The sequence below is a fragment of the Cupressus sempervirens genome, chromosome 4 (genome assembly GCF_028749045.1).
Source record: "Cupressus sempervirens isolate cs-2001-9-10 chromosome 4, ASM2874904v1, whole genome shotgun sequence".
Taxonomy (NCBI): domain Eukaryota; kingdom Viridiplantae; phylum Streptophyta; class Pinopsida; order Cupressales; family Cupressaceae; genus Cupressus; species Cupressus sempervirens.
In genome coordinates this window covers 780,175,521-780,194,610 of record NC_143121.1, presented here as the reverse complement: position 1 = coordinate 780,194,610, position 19,090 = coordinate 780,175,521, and the positions used below count along the sequence as shown (strand labels likewise).

Genomic DNA, 19,090 nt, shown 5'->3' with positions numbered 1-19,090 from the left:
CTCCTAAGTTTTAACTTCTGAACCATTTCAAAAGAAACTAAATTCTCAGTAGACCCCTGAGTCAATAATGACTTTACATACCTTACCTCCGGATTTGGAAGCAGTCCTAAAGATAGTTTTCCTTTGTGGTGGTTTCATGGTGGTAGGCACTTTCAAAAGTGTTCTTTTCATCATTAAACTTTCTCCTCTTTTAGGTACACTATCTAAGTCAGCCATCTCCTTCTCTTAGTATTCATCATCTTGTACCAAATGTGTTCTTCTTTCACCTTGTGAACTTGAACTTGCTCTATCCGGACACCTAGATACATAATGTCCCTCCTTATTGCAATTGAAACAAATAATCGGACTTGCCCTTCTACCACCAAATCCACCTCTTGAATTGCCTCTTCTACCTTTGAAGTTACCTCTGAAATTTCCTTCATTTTGATTGGTTTCTTGCTTTATCTCCTTATGGTCTTCATGGTTTTGTCCTCTTCCCCTTTGATTTCTTCCTCTTCCTCTGCTATTTTGTTCTTGCCTTCTTTTCAATTTGGCTTCCACCTTCAATGCTAGTTGATAACAATTCTGTACTGTATGAGGACACAATAAATTAAGTTCTTGAATGTTCAACCTCAATCCATTGAGATATCTAGCAACTTTTACACTTTCACATTCACTTTGCTTTGCCCTTAGGCTTAAGTTTTAGAATTCTTCAGTATAGGCAGTGACATTCAGCTCCTTTCGTCTTAAACTTTGTCTCCTTCAATGAAGTTGGATTTCATATTCCTTAGGTAAGTATGTTTCTCTCACCTTGGCACACATCCTTTCTCATGAAGTTATCATGTTCTTACCTTCTTTGACCCTTTCTCCATGAGTGCAATTCCACCAAGTGAGGGTTGGTCCCTTCAACTTTGACTTGGCAATTTTTACCTTGTCCTTTTTTGATATATTTTCGCATTCAAAATGGTTGTTTAAGGCTTCTATCCAATCCACAACAGCATCAACATCCATCTTTCCCAAGAAGATGGGTAGGTCACCTTTGGCATCCTTCTTGCCAACTCTTTCAAGGGCTTCTATGAAGTATCTTTGGTTTGCAGGTAAGTTAACCACCTCCTGCTCAAGGGTATCCTCTTCTTCCCCTTCTTCCTCTTGCTTTGAGGAAATCTTTGCTCTCTTTTCCATTTGGCCCTTCAGCTTCTCAAATTCATGCAATAACCACTTATTGATTCTCTCATGTCCTTGCATCTTCTTTGCCAATTCAGCATTGGTGACCATGTTTGATGTTTCAGCTTTTGACTCTGATCCAGACATAAAATTTAATTTCCTCAGGAGCTTTCCCCAAGCTCTGATACCAAAAATGATGCAGAATAAACTCAACGGAAGCAAAAGCAAAAGGAACTAGTACCAGAAAGAGATAGATAATAATATTTTTCTAATTAATTCATCATCTGAATAGTATATATACTTGCTCTCCTATAGATTTCTTCTCCCCGTAATTTCATATCCACAAAACCTAAACCTAAAAACTCTATTTATACTTGCTAAGACGGTCTACGGAACATTCTAGATTATTACAAAATAGGAAGAATAACTTACAAAATACTCTAGATCAATATAGAATAGGAAAGAATGACCCCACAATAGTTTGAACAAATCCCAAAAAAAGATCTTATCCTAATGACGAAATCGGGATAAATTCCTCAAGTTGGCTCATGCAGAAATCATGTCCAAAATATTTTATGTGGGTGCTCCTGCACTAGTCTGCCTGGCTCCTCCGAAGGGTGTAATATGCATCCCTATGTATCTCGACTATCTCCTGAGTCAAAGCCTCTACTCGGCTCTTCATACCTAGATCTCTTGTAGTGGCCCAATCTTGACGCATCTCTGCAGTCTCCACACTCGGCCATACTCGCTCCTCAAAACAAACTGTAAAAACCGTCGGTTATCCTAATCTCATGAAGGATCTCACACTCTCTAGCTCCTTTACTACTGAGTCTAAGGCCTGTATCTTTGTAGAGGCCACTACTTGGTGAGCCCGAGTCACTATATCAGCAAAGAATGCCTCTCGTCCTTGTTTTTGGCTCTATTGGAGGCTACTGCTAAGCACCCATAGCCCTCTCTACTACTTCCACCATTTGCTCAACAATGCTATGTGGTACCCTATCATTCTGTGTTGGGTGACTCTCCTCCACCTGTGTCTATAGAGGATCTTCCTCTGGAGCTACTTCTCGTGTAGGTGTGTGAAAGTATGTCACTCGAGGTGCTGGTGTACAATGAAACTTCGTACATAGCTACGTATTCGACCTTTGAGTTTTGCTTTCTCTATCTAGCTCCTCAGGTGATGCTAACAATGTTGTATCCACCGTAACCACTGCATTTGAACCCACTATGTCCAAATGAACACCCGGTGTCCTCAAACCCTCGCTTGCTGGTATCTCCATCACTCCTTCCTGAGTGTTCATCTCCTCATTAGGTACTAGCACCCCGACCCCTACCTCTGGTATAACTGGCAAAACCTCTTGAGTAGGCTCTATCGTTACCTCCGGAATAGCTGCCTCCGTCGATGACGGATGTGCCTTTGTAGCAAGATGAATTGCAACTATAGATGGAGTCATCACCACTGGCTGTCTGAATTGGCCAAACCCCAGAATGTCGTGTATACCTACTAGAACCAAGTGTGTCGTCGATGAGAGTGCAGGCCGTGGAAATCTCAATGGTGTAGCTGTAATTACTTCTACCTCTTTGTACTCTTCGTCCTCATCAGTTTCACCCTCCTTAGAATAAGTCTCCTCACGACCATTGTCAGTATTTCCTCCATCCGGTCTTGGTCGTTTATGTCCGACCATGGTCTTGCTGCCAAGTGTATTGAGATGCCTCCACTGCATGATCAGGAGTTTGCTTGGCGTGAGTGGTCCCAATTTGGCCTCTAGTGCATCGTTAGGGATCATTTGCGTCGTTGCCTCTAAGAATAGCTTGATGGCATAGTGCGACGTATAGAACATCTTGTGTTGTAGTGTCATAAATTCGTACATCCGTTCTACCAACAATGTAGCCCAGTCGTACAATCTTCCATTCAGGATCCCATTCATCATGGCAATGTTCGACAATGATATGTTTGAAATGTGGCTCGACCCTGTGAGGCGACTTTTTACTACATCCATAAGACAACACCAGTGCCCTTCTTGCATGTTGGACTTCTTCAGTCCTCTACCCTTTGACATGTCTATAAGAGCTTCTTGCTCCGTCTGTGTCAAATCCTCCCATACTAGCTGTATCATTTGTCTCTTTACCTCCTGACTCAACTTTTTCGGTTTACTGTCTATTTTCCTTCCCCCTTGTGCATGACCAAGTATCCCGAATACCTGTGTGAAATCTATCGGCTTGAATGATATTATCAAGTTGCATCCAAGATAGACAAATGTACTGGTTCGAGAGAACTTGTCGTACATTTCTATCAATGTGCGCAAAAACCCTTCATAATCTCGAATACAGAATAAAAGCTTTTGTATTACCCATTCAACCTGTGCTTTTCGAATGTTGGCCTTCACTGGATGGTTATCGAGTGTCTCCTGTCACCACTTCTTGCATTCTGCTCCATTCAACCCTTCAAATGAAACATTCTGCACTGTGGGATTATCCATTACAGCCGATTGTGCTGGTTGCTTCCCTTTCTTTTTGCTTGGTCTCGTACTTGTACCTCCCACTACACATACTCCGGATGACAAAATTTTTACATTCCTATTCATGGCTACAGTTGTTGAATCTTTTTCTAATTTCTTTTGCCAAGCCCTCTTTCCGGTTGAATGCATAACTATCACCTATTGGTCATTTTGCTTGAAGAAGACAAAATAGTTAGGTCAGTTGCCTACGTACACAACTTATTTTGAAGTTTCCTTTTACTTTTGATGGCATCCTTACAGATCCGTACGACTCCTCTTTCCAATCCTTCTTGTATGACTCCTCTTTCCAATGCTCTATCTACTGTATGGGTGTACTGTTTCTCCTCCTGAGATTGTATGGCTAGACTTCTCTGTTTATTGTGGCCATACGGATGGAATGCTTCTCTCCAGAGGTTGTATGGCTGCTCTTCAAATCGTTTTTTATAGAGTTATAACTTCTTGACTTACTCTATTTGTAATCCTCTATGGCAAAGTCGTATGGTTGTATGGGGCTCCCCTATCCTATGTAAGAAGTTTGTACGATACAATATTTAGAAGATACTTTGCATTTTATAGTTTCTTTCTATATGACTGTATGGTGGTTCTGTCTGTCTCTACGTTTACCTGAAGATTGTACAATATCCTCTTTGCACTCTCTTTCATGTTATTTCATGTTTGTTGCAGGGCCGTACGGTGTGCTCTTATCCTCTAGATTGCATGACACCCCTTATTTTCTTAATTCTATATCTCCTGTGTATACCTTATGGTACTTTTTAGCTCCTGTGCCCACCATACGGTGGTTTTATAGGCTGTTGACTACATGCTATTAATCCCTATCTGATGCTCGTACGACCGTACAACATCATTCCAGACTGATTGTTGCATGGCTTTTGCTAATTCCCGTATGGTGCCTGCTCTCCTTTTATTTTATTGTATGGTATACCCACCTGTTACATTCGTATGGTATTCAAATTCTTCTCGCATCCTTGAACTTACCGTATGACCCCTACCTCAAAATGTGATTGTCGTATGGTGTTCATTGCCATATAGTGCTCCTTTACAAAAACCTTATTACACTCCTAGCTGTACGGTGCTAGCCTCGAGGTTCCTTTGGTTTGTGGTGGCTGTACGGCTGCAATAATACTTTCGTCGCTTTCTCCTTGTTTTGTTCTAGGCCGTATGGTAGCTAATATAAGACTACCAATGACCGTACGGTGCTTGTTCCATTGCTTTATGAGCATTCCTTTACATTCTTGCTTCTGCCAACTATGAAAATTTTAATTTTTTATTATTATTTACACCTAGTTGACATATATACACCAATATTTGTTATTATATTGTCTCTCAATTGTGGGTCCTCGGGAGTGCGTTACTTATTTCATGATAGATTTCCAACTTTGACCCATTCACTATGTTGGGCACTTCCTGTCTAGTGTCCATAATTTGATTGCCCCATTATCGCCAACTTCACGGATCTTGTATGGTCCTACCCACTTTACTTTAAACTTTCCTGATCTGATCTCATTACGCCCATTATACTTCAAAACTTATTGTTTTGGTTGAAATTTGTTCAATTTTAAATGCTTGTCATGCCATGCTTTATGCCTATTCTGTGTACCTCTGTGGCCCATTATGCCTGCAATCGTCGCTCATCCAGTTTATTTTAAATTATACGATCTCTCCCTTAAGACTTTCCATATCTCCTAACTTATTTTCAATCGCGATTCTTAAACTTGGTACCATGAATTTCGTCGATACCATAGCCTCCTGCCCATACATCAACTAAAACAAAGTGTGTCCCGTAGTTACTTTGTATGAAGTACGGTATGCCCACAATGTTGATGGTAACTTTTCTTCCCAATCCTCTCCTTCGACTGTGCAGGATTTATAAATCACCCCGACTAGGATCTTATTCGTAGCTTCTTGTCCATTGGCTCTCGGATAGTACAAGCTCAACAGTGAATGATAGATCTTGAACTCTGTGGTTAGTAACTGGATGACATGATTCATGAAGTGTCCCCCACGGTCGCTTGTCAACTACAGTGAGATCCTGTACTTTGTGATTATTTGTTCATAGATAAATTTCGCTATGCTTACTGTAGAGTTGTCAAGTAGGGCCCGCGCCTCTAGCCACTTGGTAAGGTACTTTGTTGCTACCATAATGTACCTGCATTTTCTAGTTTTACTTACTTTGAGAGGTCTGAAAAAGTCCAACCCCCATCTTTCAAATAACTCCTGTGTGTGTGAAGGATTCAAAGGCATGAAGGCTTTCTTCAGTGGTTTTCTAGCTTTGACATGTATCGTAGGCAACAACCCACTCCTTGGCATTGTTGTGGATGGTTGGCCATCATAACCCTGTCAGCAGTATCTTCCGTGCAGTTCTATCCGGCCCCATGTGTCCTCTTGCTGGTCCTTCATGCACTTCCTGCAACACCTTCTATATTTCTTCCTCAGGACACATTGCCTTAAAATTTGGTTGGGTCTCATTTTGTATAGTAACCCGTTGATCAACTAAAATGTTCGGCTCCTTAGCACTAGTTTCCTCCTCTCGTTTGGCGACATTTCACTAGAAAACTCCCGTTGATAGATACTCTCCAATATGCGTGCACAAGGATGGCAGTACGGTAATTTGAAATAGCTGCATGTTAGGAAAATCATCGTTGACTCCCTCCTGTGGCTCTCCTGATTTTATCCTCAACAAGCGATCCGCACTTACATGACTCTTTCTAGGCCATACCACAATTTTGAATGTGAATTCCTGCAATAGTAACAACCACCTACTTATCCTTCCCTGGATTATCGATTTGTTCACAAGGTATATAACAATGCTTGATGATCCACATAAAATACGAATGGTGGCGCTAGTGATTAATGCCTAAATTTTTGTACTGCATACAACATTCCGAGTGCTTCTCATTTTGTTAATTTTTCTCCGCTTTAGATAACAGTCTACTCGCAAAGTATACAAGATGATCTAGTCCGTGATCACGTATCTGTGCCAGTGTTGCTCCAATTGCATAGTTTGATGCATCAACATGAACATGAAACTCCTTATCCCAGTTTGGATAAGCTAGAATTTGTGTTGTGGCCAACCTCATTTTCAGTCCATCGAAAGCTTCATTTTGCTCTGCTTCCCATTTATAAGGTTCGCCCTTGCAAGTAAGTTTGTCCAGTGGGTAGGATATTTTCGCAAAGTTTTTGATGAACCTCCGGTAGTATCCAATATGTTTGAGGAATGATTTTACTTCTAATATATCTGTCGACGGTGGCATATCCAAAATTATACAAATTTTGTCAGGATCCGTCTTCAATCCCACTTTGTAGACTATGTGTCCTAATAGTTTCCCTTATGGCACCATGAACCTGCACTTCTTCGGATTTAGTGCCAGTCTCGCTCGTTTGCATCTCTCCATGCATTCTCCGAGTGTTGTTATATGTTTATCCTCTGCGCTAAAAATTGACCAATCATCCAAGAATGCCTTAAAGTTTTTGACAGATATTTTATCAAATATGTGTAAGATAATTCTCTAGAACATTGCCGGAGCATTGCACAGTCCGAATGACATCTTGTTATAGGCATATACTCCATCTTCTACTATGAATGTTGTTTTCAGCCTATCTTCTTCGGTGATGGATATCTGGTTGTATCTAGAGAATCCATCCATGAATGAATAAATTTCATGCACCACAACTTCTTCTAGAATGCTATCGGTGAATGGTATCGAGAATGGATCTTTAATCGTTACTGCATTTAGGCATTGAAAGTCTACGCATATTCTTATCTATGTGGTATCCTTCTTCAGAGATATCACAATCGGTGATACCCACTCACTCGTCTCAACCCTAAAAATAATTCTTGCTTCCAGCATCCGGTCGATCTCATCAGTGACCCATGTGGTATAATTTTTGTTCATCTGGTACAATCACTTCTGTACGAGCACTACACCTTCTATCAATGGTATCTGGTGGACACATAACTTCGGCAGTACTCCTTTCAAATCCTTATACGTCCATGCAAACACATCCTTGTACTCCATAAATATTTTGAATGCTGCTGCCTTCAGGACTCGACTCCAGTCATCTCCCATAAAGATATTTTTCAGATTGGCTTCATCTCCTAAGTTCATCGTTTTTATAGTGGGCTCTTTATACTTTATAGGTTTGTCATCACTAAACGTATGTGCCAATGTTTCATCTACATGTGCTTCTCCCTCCTTCACTTCGCTATACTCCTTCGGAAACTCGTTCCCTTCTTTTCCCTCTTCAACTCCTAATATGTCATAGCTCATAAAGAGCTCATAGTCCTCCATCTGCCAATGGAGTAAGTCGTTCACCAAGTCCAGGTTATCATCATTCGACCCTCCTTCCAATCTCAATACTCCATCAGATTCCATTATTTTCTTCCCTTCCTCATCACCTTCGCTTTCGCCTTTGGAATCCGACGATGTTGCCTCCTCGCCTACCATTTGTGTGTGCAGGTCGATTGTAAATCTTTGGCCTATGCCTTCCATGGATAGGGTACTCTGCTTCCAATCATGTTTCACCTTCGCCTGTACCAGTTAGCCTCATCCGAGGATGGCGTTGTACCCTTTTCTTTTTAACGGTATGACCACAAAATCCAACAGGAATGGTTGTGTACCGATAGTTACAGGTTGTGCCATTAGGGTTCCTAAGGGCTTAATCCCGTGCTGATTGACAGTGAGTAATTGAAATGTAGGTGTCCACAACATAAGTTGTCCCAACTTTTTTCATGTCCTCTGGTAGTACATTTATTCCTGATCCTCCATCGACAATTGTGTCCATGAGTACGGTTCCCAAGATACCCATCTCTACTACTGCCATATGTCTTCTTGTAGTGAGTGCCAATAGCATTGGGTTTGTTGCAGTCGCTTTGCTGCCCATACTTTCTTGTCTTTTCCATTGCTTTTGGGAGTGGTGTTATATTCAGTATTGCCATTCGCAACTGAGGCATTGTAAGAAGGTCATTTAATTTCATAGTTACTTCCATTTGCATTACCCACCTTATAATAGTTTGTTTTGCTAGGTTCCTCTTCAAGGTGCCGGTAGTGTCTTTTGTTTGTATTTTTTCCGTTGCCATTTGTTTTTCCAACTTCGTTCGTGCTTGTTGCAACCTCTTCTTTTCTTCCTTTGCATTTGGGTACATTGCCTTTTTTGCTCGCGATTAATGGCTAGTATCTCCTCATCACATGTTTTGATGCTTAACAAGCTCACCCCTTGCTTAGGGCATTTTGAATCCTCGTGGTCTCCCAGACTGCACCATCTGCACAACAGCTGTGGTGTTTCCTTTATGGTATAGTCTTTGGTGAAGTGCCCCCAGAGGTTGCACACACAACATTGTATCATCGGCCATCCACTCGAGTTGTACTGTATTTGACTTTGGCCTCCATTGTTATTATTATTATAATTACCACCTCATTCGTGCTAGTTATTGTTAAGGTATCCTCCCGAGGTTGTGTCATTGTTCATGTTCGTTCCTACTACAGTGGACACTTCCTGCGTCAATAATACTTGTTGATGTCCTGTTGTCTTCGTATTGAACGGACATTCCTTTGTGGAGTGTCCTGCAATCTGATAAATATCACAATTTTTTTTTCTTCGAGCAAGAGCCTTTGTGTGGCCCTGTTCTTTCCAGTCCGTACACCGCAATTCCCCTTTCACCGATTCAGGATTCTTTTTCAAATTTTCAAATTCCTTCATCATCTGTAACATATCTTTTTGCAATGCTCAAACTTCCTTACTTGATTCTTTGTCGCTGCTACTACTTTTGGAAGATGAATCGTCCGAGTCTGACGATTTGTGTTTCTTCTTTTTGTCCTTTTTTGCTCACTCTCTAGGTCCATTGCCCAATTATATGCATCTATGTATGATGCTGAAAGTACAATTTTCATTTTTTTCTTTAGTGCCGATCATAGCCCTTCAACAAACCACTTTTTCTTTAATCCGTCCGTTGGTTGGCTATCCATCTTCCCCACCAACTCTTTTAGCCCTCTTGCATACACACGGATTGTTTCATTCTTTCCTTGCTTCGTACTATATATTTCTACCACAATTTCATTATCGTCCCTTAGTAGTTGAAACTCTGCTATGAATTCCTTCATGGCTTCTGTCCATGTAGTTAATTTTTGTGGATCAAAATCTAAAATCCAATCAATCGCAACACCCTGTAGGGTCGCTGGGAACTGTTGGACCCAGTCATCTTGGTTCATTACACCATTCGCTGTCCATATTGTTTCACATGTTTTACAGTGTTAAATTGAATTTGCTGTCCTGTCACCATTGAACTTTGGCAATTTTTCCTTTGGTCCTACCATCGCTACTTTCTTCTGATTTTGTGGTACTTGTTGTGTACCCGCATTGTTTTGAGCACCCATGTTGTTTTGAGCACCCACACTGTTTTGTACAACCGCGTTGCTTCGGACAATTGCGTTACTCAGTGAGAAAAGATCTTCCTCAAGCGAAGTTGTTGGATTCTCTACCTGTATCCGTTCGTCAGGTGTATCGGGAATGAAGAGTTCACTCCATGCTTGTGCTCCTTCGGCACTTCAAGCTGTGTGAGTTACTTCCCTTCCGTTTAGATTCTCTATCCTTGGCGTATACAAGTTAAGGAACTCCTCCCTTGTCTCTTCTACCAAATTCAATTGCTGTCGAGTTTCTTTGAGCAATTCCTTGGCACTCCTCGGTCTACCAGGTGAATGCACTGCCTCTGTCTGTGCTCCTACACCCCCTCGGCGTCTGTCAGTAAGTTGTTGAAGCTTTTATCTGTGCTCCGCTTGTTGTGGTAAAATTAATTCTTCCTATGTTGTGCGTAACTCATCCTTATCTTTTACCTTATTCCTATCTTTATTAAGCAGATTTGGCATTAATCTTCATAACACTTTCTTTGTTCCAGGTTCAACTGGCAATGACGCCAAATGTTTACCGTACAGGGTAAACGGATACCTATCGCATGTAGTACAGTAAGATATAACACAAAACAGATATTTTATTCATATACGCAATATGCACTTCAATACTTACAATATAATTATGCTGATGTCTCAATAGTCCCTTCCGGACGGTGTACATATACTTTTTCGAAGGGGTGACTCAACCGTCAAGCACCCTTTTGGATACAATTTTACCCGTCAGCTACAATATAGAATTTAACGACAATATATAACATACACCATTTCATTCAAATTAACTTAACAAAATGAACAATCAAGTTCAAAAAATTACTGTGTGTACATGCATTTAGTATCTATCCCAATTTTCTTGAGATCCAATGACATTTGAGGGGAAGTATCGCCAGCACATATTTACCAAGTAATAATGGAGATGACAGTGTATACCAGATAAAAGAGTAAAATGCATCTTTGTTGCTCATGAATTTATTTTTGAGAAATAGACCAAAGATGATCAACCAAGGATTACAATTAGCCCAACTACACCATACCAGCTTCCTTGACAATACATAAAACATTTTAAGGGCCTGACAGTTGCCATGAACACAACCAACAACCAACTGGCACTTGTAACTGGTGGAGAGTGACAAACAATGTAACAAACTACTACAGACTTAAACTTAAATAAGAAGCAGCATAAGCTATAAATAGAAATTCAAATACAAACTACCATTAACTATCAATATTTATTTTGAAAAAACTTACAAATCAAATTGCATCCTGAACAAAATGGTACACTACCAATGGAGGAAGATAACATATACCATTTCATTCAAATTAACTTAACAAAAAGAACAATCAAGCTCAAAAAATTACTGTGTGAGTACATGCATTTGATATCTATTCCAATTCTCTTGAGATCCAGTGACATTTGAGGGGAAGTATCGCCAGCACATATTTACCACCCAGCCATGGATCTACTGATCCCTCTTGCACTATTCCTACTCGAAGCGGCCTGACTCTTACCAGGGGTATAAACATGATGATGAGATAAGCCATCTGAGACTGGTGGATGTTCCTAGACAACTCTAGTTGGTCATACACTTTAGCTACTCCTAACTAGCATGGCCTCTGACTAGGGAATGTATCTGGAGCAATTGAACACTAACTTAGTGTGCCTTGGCCAAGGTTTCTATTTGCAAGCACGTAAGAACATGTGGTCAACATGTGGTCAAGTTCATCACTCTAATCAGCTTGTGTTACACAAATCATAGGGGCTTCAGTATGGTTAGATCATATTCTTAAAAACTTATGGCTTTGCTAGTCCTAATCTCTTGTGTTGTGTTATACATAACAGCAGTGAGATTCTCATTTATTTTCATGTTTATGAATCAACATGTTTGTCATTAGTAATCAACAGTAAACACCAAAGGTCCTTGGTTGTTAAACCAACTTGGTTGCTGTTAACATCCTCTCACATGAGTTAGCTTAGAGACATTATCTTGGTTGATATCAACAGTGGTGAGTACAGGGTTATGCAAACATTTCTTCACTTATTATCTCATGAATGTGCTATATCTGCACCTCTTTGTGCGTGCATCTATAAGATACTTTATTGTTCCATAACTCTCTGCCCACTCAAGTTAATTCAATAAAATTAATTTCCAGAATTAGAGACGTATTATGAATAGCTTTTTTTTGTAAAAAGTTTTCAGCTTCTCTGGCATTAGGCCAATAATGTTACAGTGCCATAAAATTATATAACTTAATCACAGTCAATTAAATGATTGTTAAAGAAATTATTCTCAGAACAGTCAACTGCTTGACTAGTTCAGAAATTCTTGCAAGTTAAAAAGTTCATTTAGCTAGGGTGGTGCAGGGACATCCAATGATCTACATGCCTCCATGAGGCCACTTTGTCCAAGTTCTTTATTTTCATGTTATGGTCTTAGAATAAGGTCCCATGGACCATTTTGTAATAGATTGAAGTCAATTAATGTGTCAGGAAGCCCTTCAGGTCAGTTATTCAAAGTTGCTTGGAAATTGCACATATTGTCATAATGGTGCAAAAAGGTGTCAATATGGTTCCAATCACATCCAAGCATGTATAAGGTCTATTTGACATCTTTCGACTTATTTGTAATTGTTTTGAGTCATAGGAAGTCTTTTTAGGATAATTTAGCATGTTAAGTTGTCATTATTGTCAAAATTTGTCATTGCAACTTTTAGTACAAAAATGTCAAAGTTGTCATTTTGGCTGGTTCTGGCTTTAAAAGGCAGTTGTAGCCATTGGAAAGGCTGAAGATCCTTTAAATATCTTGTCTTCATCAACCAAAGGAGGGAGGGGAAGTTATATTGGTGATTTGAGGCAATAAACTTGAATTTGCTCTTACATGTCCAGGATTCATTGTTGCAACTTGCAGCAGACTGTATGGATTTGTACTAACTCCTAGAGTTCTGAAACTTGTTGGATGTGATGGACCTTTGAAGTAGCTTTCTATTGGTGATGGTCTCATTTGATTTCATTCCGTTTTCAGAAAACTAGAGCCTTTTTCTAAGCAGCATTCAGAAACACTAGGTCCAAGGGTTTGACGAAGAAAAACATGATTTTAAGCCTCTCCACCATTAGAAAATTATGTAGACTGGTGGAATGGTAAATTTTTATGTGTTTTAAGAATAATCAAGTTGGAGAAGCAGATCCTATGCCTGGAGCAAATGCCATAATGTCCTATCCCAATATTCACTATGTATTGGTCCTATCATTCCAGTTGGAAAAAGTTGTTAATTCAGACCTTTTGTAACCTATTCTAACCATTACAGTGCAGTTTAGAAGTTGGGAATCAAACCTTCATAGTGTTGCTTTGGAAAAGAGGGCTAATTAGGCCAATGAGTGCAGATTACCAGTCAATCTTAGACACTTTTGTTACAAAACAACCTACCCTGATTTTGATATATGTTCTATAAAGCCCGAGTGGGTATCCAAAAGTGGTCTTGGATCCTCCAGGTTAACTCTACATCAAAAGTTATGCCCAAAATACTCAATTTTCTGTACTAATTGGGCCTAGGTAATACATTAGCAGTCAATTATAGGGCTATGTTTTTCAAAGAAACCCTATGATCAATTTGGGTATGTTTTATACCTTCCAAAAGGATATCCAAAAAACTGATTATCTTGTGGAGATCTGTTCCACATTAGAAGTTATGATCAGAGATGTCAATTTAGAGGGCTACTATAGTCTAGGCCTTGTTAGTGTGGACAATATAGAAGTTGGAGTAACCAGTGTTATTGAGTGTTTGTACATGTTGTATTTACTTGTTCTAAGGTGTTCCCAAAGTCAGTCCAGCCATTGTGAAGCCCTAAACCAAAGTTGGTATTTGTAACTGTATAGAAGTAAAGTGCTGTAGTGAAAAGGGGGTTTGTTGAAGTTGATTGTGGGGTTTGGTAGAAATCCAATTTGATATGATTCCATATGTTTCAACTGTCAAGATGGATATGAGGCTCAATCTTGCAATGTTACCTTGTCAAATGCATTTGCCTTCGGGTTTGAAGAAATAGGTTTCCCTTTGTGTTGTGAAATATGGTATCAATTGCCCCTTAGCCACCTGACCTCTGCATCGTAGGATGTACTACTGTTATACCGTGGATAATGACTAAGTTACAGATGATTTTAGTGCCTGGAAATTCCCAATAATTTTCCTTGTTTTGCTACTGGATACAAAAAAGCTTCTTGTGCAGTTTTTCAGAGTTTTCTCAGACATCCAGGATAGAACAGAAATCCTTAAAAAGTTCTAAGAATGATTTTCTGAGTTCTACTATCAACCCTGGTTATAATTTACAGAATGGTTATTGTTTTTGGCTTAAATTCTCAATCTCAAAGCTACTGTATTTGCATGGTCATGAGCAGCAATTAACACAATATCATAGCATCAACTAAATGAGGAAGGCAAAAATGAAATTTCCCTTTGAGAACATAAAAACCCTTCTATTAAAATGAATTTTTTTTTGTATATGCAGCTTCCATAACAGAAGAAGTAGATAAGATTGTAAGGGCAGATTTAATCTTAGTTGCCGATTCGGGATCTGAATCTGATTTGGGCATGCGAATCGGATCCGTGGATTCATGAATTTTTTTCCCATTATGATTCGTAAGGATTTGTGTGTGTGTGTGTGTGTACATACAAAATAATAAGAGAAATATACATAATTCTAAAACTAGATCATTTCATAGTATGAGACTATGAATCTAGTATACTTGATCATTGATCTATTTTCACGATTATAAAGAAAATCAACACATTCACATTGAATTACTAAATTACAAAATGAAATTATGAAAATTCAAAATATAGATCATTAGATTTCAATGTTCGTAACATGATTCACTCATAAAAGAGTCAAGAGTTGAGACTAATGTTTTCAATCTCAATCATCAAATGGAGTTTTAAGAAAATCCACATCAGAGGGGTACTGATGAGCTGCAAGTGCCATATCTACATCATCAGAGGAACCCAAACTGGTTCCATCAAAGGAACCCAAACCGGTTCCACTAGTAATAGGGGGGATTGTGAAATCATAATCCTCCTCATCATCCACATCAGCCAATGTGGCTGTAGCAAGATCTCGGATGGTCATATCTAAATCACCAATCTTGGGTTGTACATCCCAAAGCTTCTCAGTCCCCTTCTTGTACTTGGGATCCTTCTGTGACAAGAGACACAAGTTGTTGTGAATGAACACAAGGTCATCCTTTTTTTTGCAGCCAACTAGTTATGTTTGACTGAGTGGATGAAGGAGTAAGTACTCCAATTCTACTCAGCTATAGAAGAGCTCACAACCTAGAGAGAAATCAAAATAATACAACAAAATAAATTTAAGGAATCAAGACGATTAACTTTAAGAAATTAAGTGTTATTACAAACTTACTTGGGATAGGATCTTTATAGCAAGAGGTTGGGGGTACATATAGTCTTGCCCATGAAGGTACCACCATCTAATGGCATCATTCCTACTTTGGTCTACTATAGCAGTAGGGAGATGATCATTTCCTAAGATGAAAGCAACAAATTCGGTCTTCACATTCACCCCAATTTCTAGATCTTGGAAGATTTTAGCGAGTGCAACCTCCGCATCTCTAAGTGGTGCCACTCTACCTAGAAGGTGAAGTGCTTCTGCACTATACTACCCAGGGGATAACATCATATAATTATTGAACATTATTAAAGAAAAATATCAATAGCACAAACATTTGATAAGCACTACAATACCTCGGGGATAGGGCATAGGTGAGGAGGTGCAAAGGTGTGGTCATCTTGTTCCATCAATGATGAATAATTGCTTCTAGCTTTTTGTAAAAGGTGTCCTAAGGATCATTCTCCCTCTTCTGTATGGCCTGGGATATGAGATATGAATAATAAATATCATTAGTGATTATGTCAATATAAATTTTAGAATCTAGATATTTTTCAAATAAACAATGGTAGAAGAATCTAGAACTTACCATTTTAATCGTTTCCAACAGTGTCCATGGAATCATAAATATCCTCGAGGAATGGTTTATCAGTGTCCACAAAGTGAAGCATTGTCATGATTGGATCGGTGAATTCCAACACATAATCTATACGACCCCACCAATCATCATCTAGTATCATTGCTTTCACTTTTTTGGGCCCTTATTGTGTAGTCTTCCAAATGCCTTGTTGGGGGCTAATGATCATCAGTGCCAGTGCATCCTTTACACTCGCAACCGTCTCAAGACAATTTTGTGAGAGTCAAAGCGGGTTTCAGCCACCTAAGAACATGTTAAACTTAAATTAACAACACATTTTAAATATGTTAATGTAAGCAACACAAAAAAAATACTATATTTCCAAATCATATATAAATTAAATTTTAAATTTACAAATTTACCTTCAATAATTCCAAGTCCGAGAAAATCCTGAAAACTGCTTGTGGCATGTGCTGATTTGTCACAAACGTTTGAATCTCTTCAGTCTCCTCATATATCTGTTTCACCTAGTCTATTTGGGTGCCAATTGCTTTCATTACCAAATTGACAGAGTGGGCAGTGCATAGTGTCCAAAAGATATGATCATATCTAGACTCTATCAATAACCCTACAGCCTTGCACGAGAACTAATAAGAGAGCAATTATTTTAGTTGTCAAAATTGTCTTTGGCAATGTTACTCTTCCACTCTCTCTGATAAACGAATCCAAGTTGTCCACAAAACTTTCCTGTAAAGATGGTACCTGTTTTTATCTAATTTGGGTTAAGCAATTTTATTGTATGTTGACTGGTGAGGGGGAAGATTTTGATTGTCAGAATAGTTCAGGTAGCCTTGATTGGTCTACGTCCAAGTGGTCCAGCAGGTTATCCCATATCTGGTCAAATTTTGAGGAGCATAAGAAAACTTGTTTTAGATGGTTGCTTTTATTGGAAAAACTGGCTTTTAATATTGTTTTGCTGTCTTGTAATTTCCCTGTTATAACGTGTGCTCTGTGTGACCAAGTGGAAACTTCATGAGCAGTTTTTTTTGGAATGTCCATTTGCTTTTTCTATGTGGTTACTATTTATTGGTTATCATACTGGTTAGGACTCTAAAGGTGGTTTCACCTGGTTTGAGATTCTTGCTTATTACATAAATGCCTTCCCTACTGATCACAATGTTTTTAGGCTTTTGTTGATAAGGAGAATTTATGGTTTATTTGGAAAAAGAAAAATGAAGAGGTTTTCAAAGGCAAGAGAAGGTGCCTTACTGGTTTCATAGTGTACTCACCTATCTTAATATTGTTTTGTAGGTCTTTCCAGTTCTGAAGATTCTGAAAGATTTTAATCTTGCTGGGAGGGGAGAGCCAGACTATTGTGTACAAAACAGAGATTGAAAGATCATATTTCTTCCCTTAGAGGAGGAATAATCTGAACAGAGAATAGCTGGAGATCCTAGGAGAATTCATGGACAAGCACAAGATTCACAAGCCCATGAATAAAGATAAGACAGAGAGGGATCATAGAGACCGGATCCAACCAGTGGTAAAAGATGTTGATCCTGAGCTGATTGAGCTGCTCTTAGGAACCTATGAATGTGATCAGTGTGAAGCCAGTAGCAACATTAGGCGCTGCTGGGAGTAGTCTTCTGATGTTAGGCTGAAAGGATAATTCTTTTGTAATAGCTACTCAGTATTACTATGCGATCCTTCTTTTGGACGGGTGACCACTAACTTAGTTTATATGGAACTCCAGCTCGTTGTATTGTAATGAACATTGTTTTGTTTATGATCTTTTATATAGATAGATAGATAGTCCAGCACACATGACTGAGAACTCAAAAAGAGCATGATCAAGATAAACATCAGGTTTAAACGCCTCAAGAACCACTAGGATTGCCTCAGCACAGTCCTGCTTCAAGAGATGTAATGTTCAAGAATTCTACATGATGTGTGCTCAGAGATCAGGCCCGAATTTGTGTCTTAGAGGTCATGGGCTGTTAATCTCATGATTTAACCAAAGTTAAAAATGATCTAAAACTGAACATGGATTATACTCCCTACAGAAAGAAGCTCCATTCATGTGGGTTTGATTACCCTTCACTAAAAATCTAATTTACCGATTTGGCCTCTGGAGGCTGGATGTGGAAGCGGATACGGACGGGTGCTGGAGGCATCCAGATGGCACCCACAGTGCACCCGGGAGCATCCACAGACTTCCTTGCCCAGAAAAGAAAGACATTTTTTTTATACTTTTAACATGTGGCATGGTTCTATTAGGCTTAAATCATGAGTAAAATGAGTGAAATAATTAAACAAATGTAATGAAAGATCAGAGCGATATGATAGATTTAAATAGGAATGAGACATTGATGCCTCAGAGAAACTCTTTGTGGGTGTAAACTTCAACCAAATAATACTATAAGTTGAGTGCTTAAAAATGGCTTACAAAATTGATTCCACAGCTCCTTTCGAATTGCAATAGGTTTCTTTGCAAGGGTTTCTTTTGGGCTGCTGTCTAGTTGAGCTTAATTTGGAAATGGATTTTTGCAAACTTTTTCAAGTTTGAGAGCATTTTAAGTTGCCATTTTTGTGACAAATAGTGAGAGGAAATTCTCTCTTCAAATTATATGGTAGGAATTTTCTTTAAATTAATGTATGCCTAAAATCTGAAACAAGTAAACAGATTGCATATTATGTACCTTGTACAAATAACTTTCTAGGGGTTTTGCATCTAAACAAAATACTTGAAAGAAACAATGTAGATCATCTTTTGATCTTGAAGGTAAGAATACAGGACTGAAATTACTTATTTCTTTGCATTTATATACACACACGCATCCATACACATCCGCACCCTACCCTGTATCCAATCGGTAACTTAGCTAAAAATATATTTGTTAATTATATGTAAATATATGCCCAGGCTTCTGGTGAACATTCCCAAATTCAGGATATATTTGATGATCTTTAGTTTATTCGGTCAATAATTCACCAACTCAAAAACTTGGACTCTATCAAAATCCCCTTTGGACCATAATTTACCCAAAATAACACCTGTGAC

At 38.9% G+C, this 19,090-nt stretch overlaps 2 protein-coding genes across 2 annotated transcripts in view; one reads left to right on the top strand and one right to left on the bottom strand.

The window, feature by feature from the left end:
• The window catches only part of LOC149563714 (pentatricopeptide repeat-containing protein At2g13600-like), a 29,201-nt gene extending 10,734 nt beyond the window's left edge, over positions 1–18,467 (top strand). The window contains exon 3 of the mRNA XM_089826852.1: positions 17,341–18,467. The gene's annotated coding sequence lies outside the window, so the exon portion shown is untranslated. The remainder of the gene's footprint in view (positions 1–17,340) is intronic.
• LOC149563715 (uncharacterized) lies at positions 14,873–17,026 on the bottom strand. Its single transcript, XM_089826853.1, has 4 exons — positions 16,452–17,026; positions 16,042–16,332; positions 15,809–15,933; positions 14,873–15,245 (listed from the first exon to the last, which is right to left on the bottom strand). Exons 3-4 carry the CDS (start codon positions 15,860–15,862, stop codon positions 14,967–14,969), a joined length of 333 nt encoding a protein of 110 aa, XP_089682979.1. The 5' UTR covers positions 15,863–15,933; positions 16,042–16,332; positions 16,452–17,026; the 3' UTR covers positions 14,873–14,966.
• Positions 18,468–19,090: the final 623 nt, after the last annotated feature.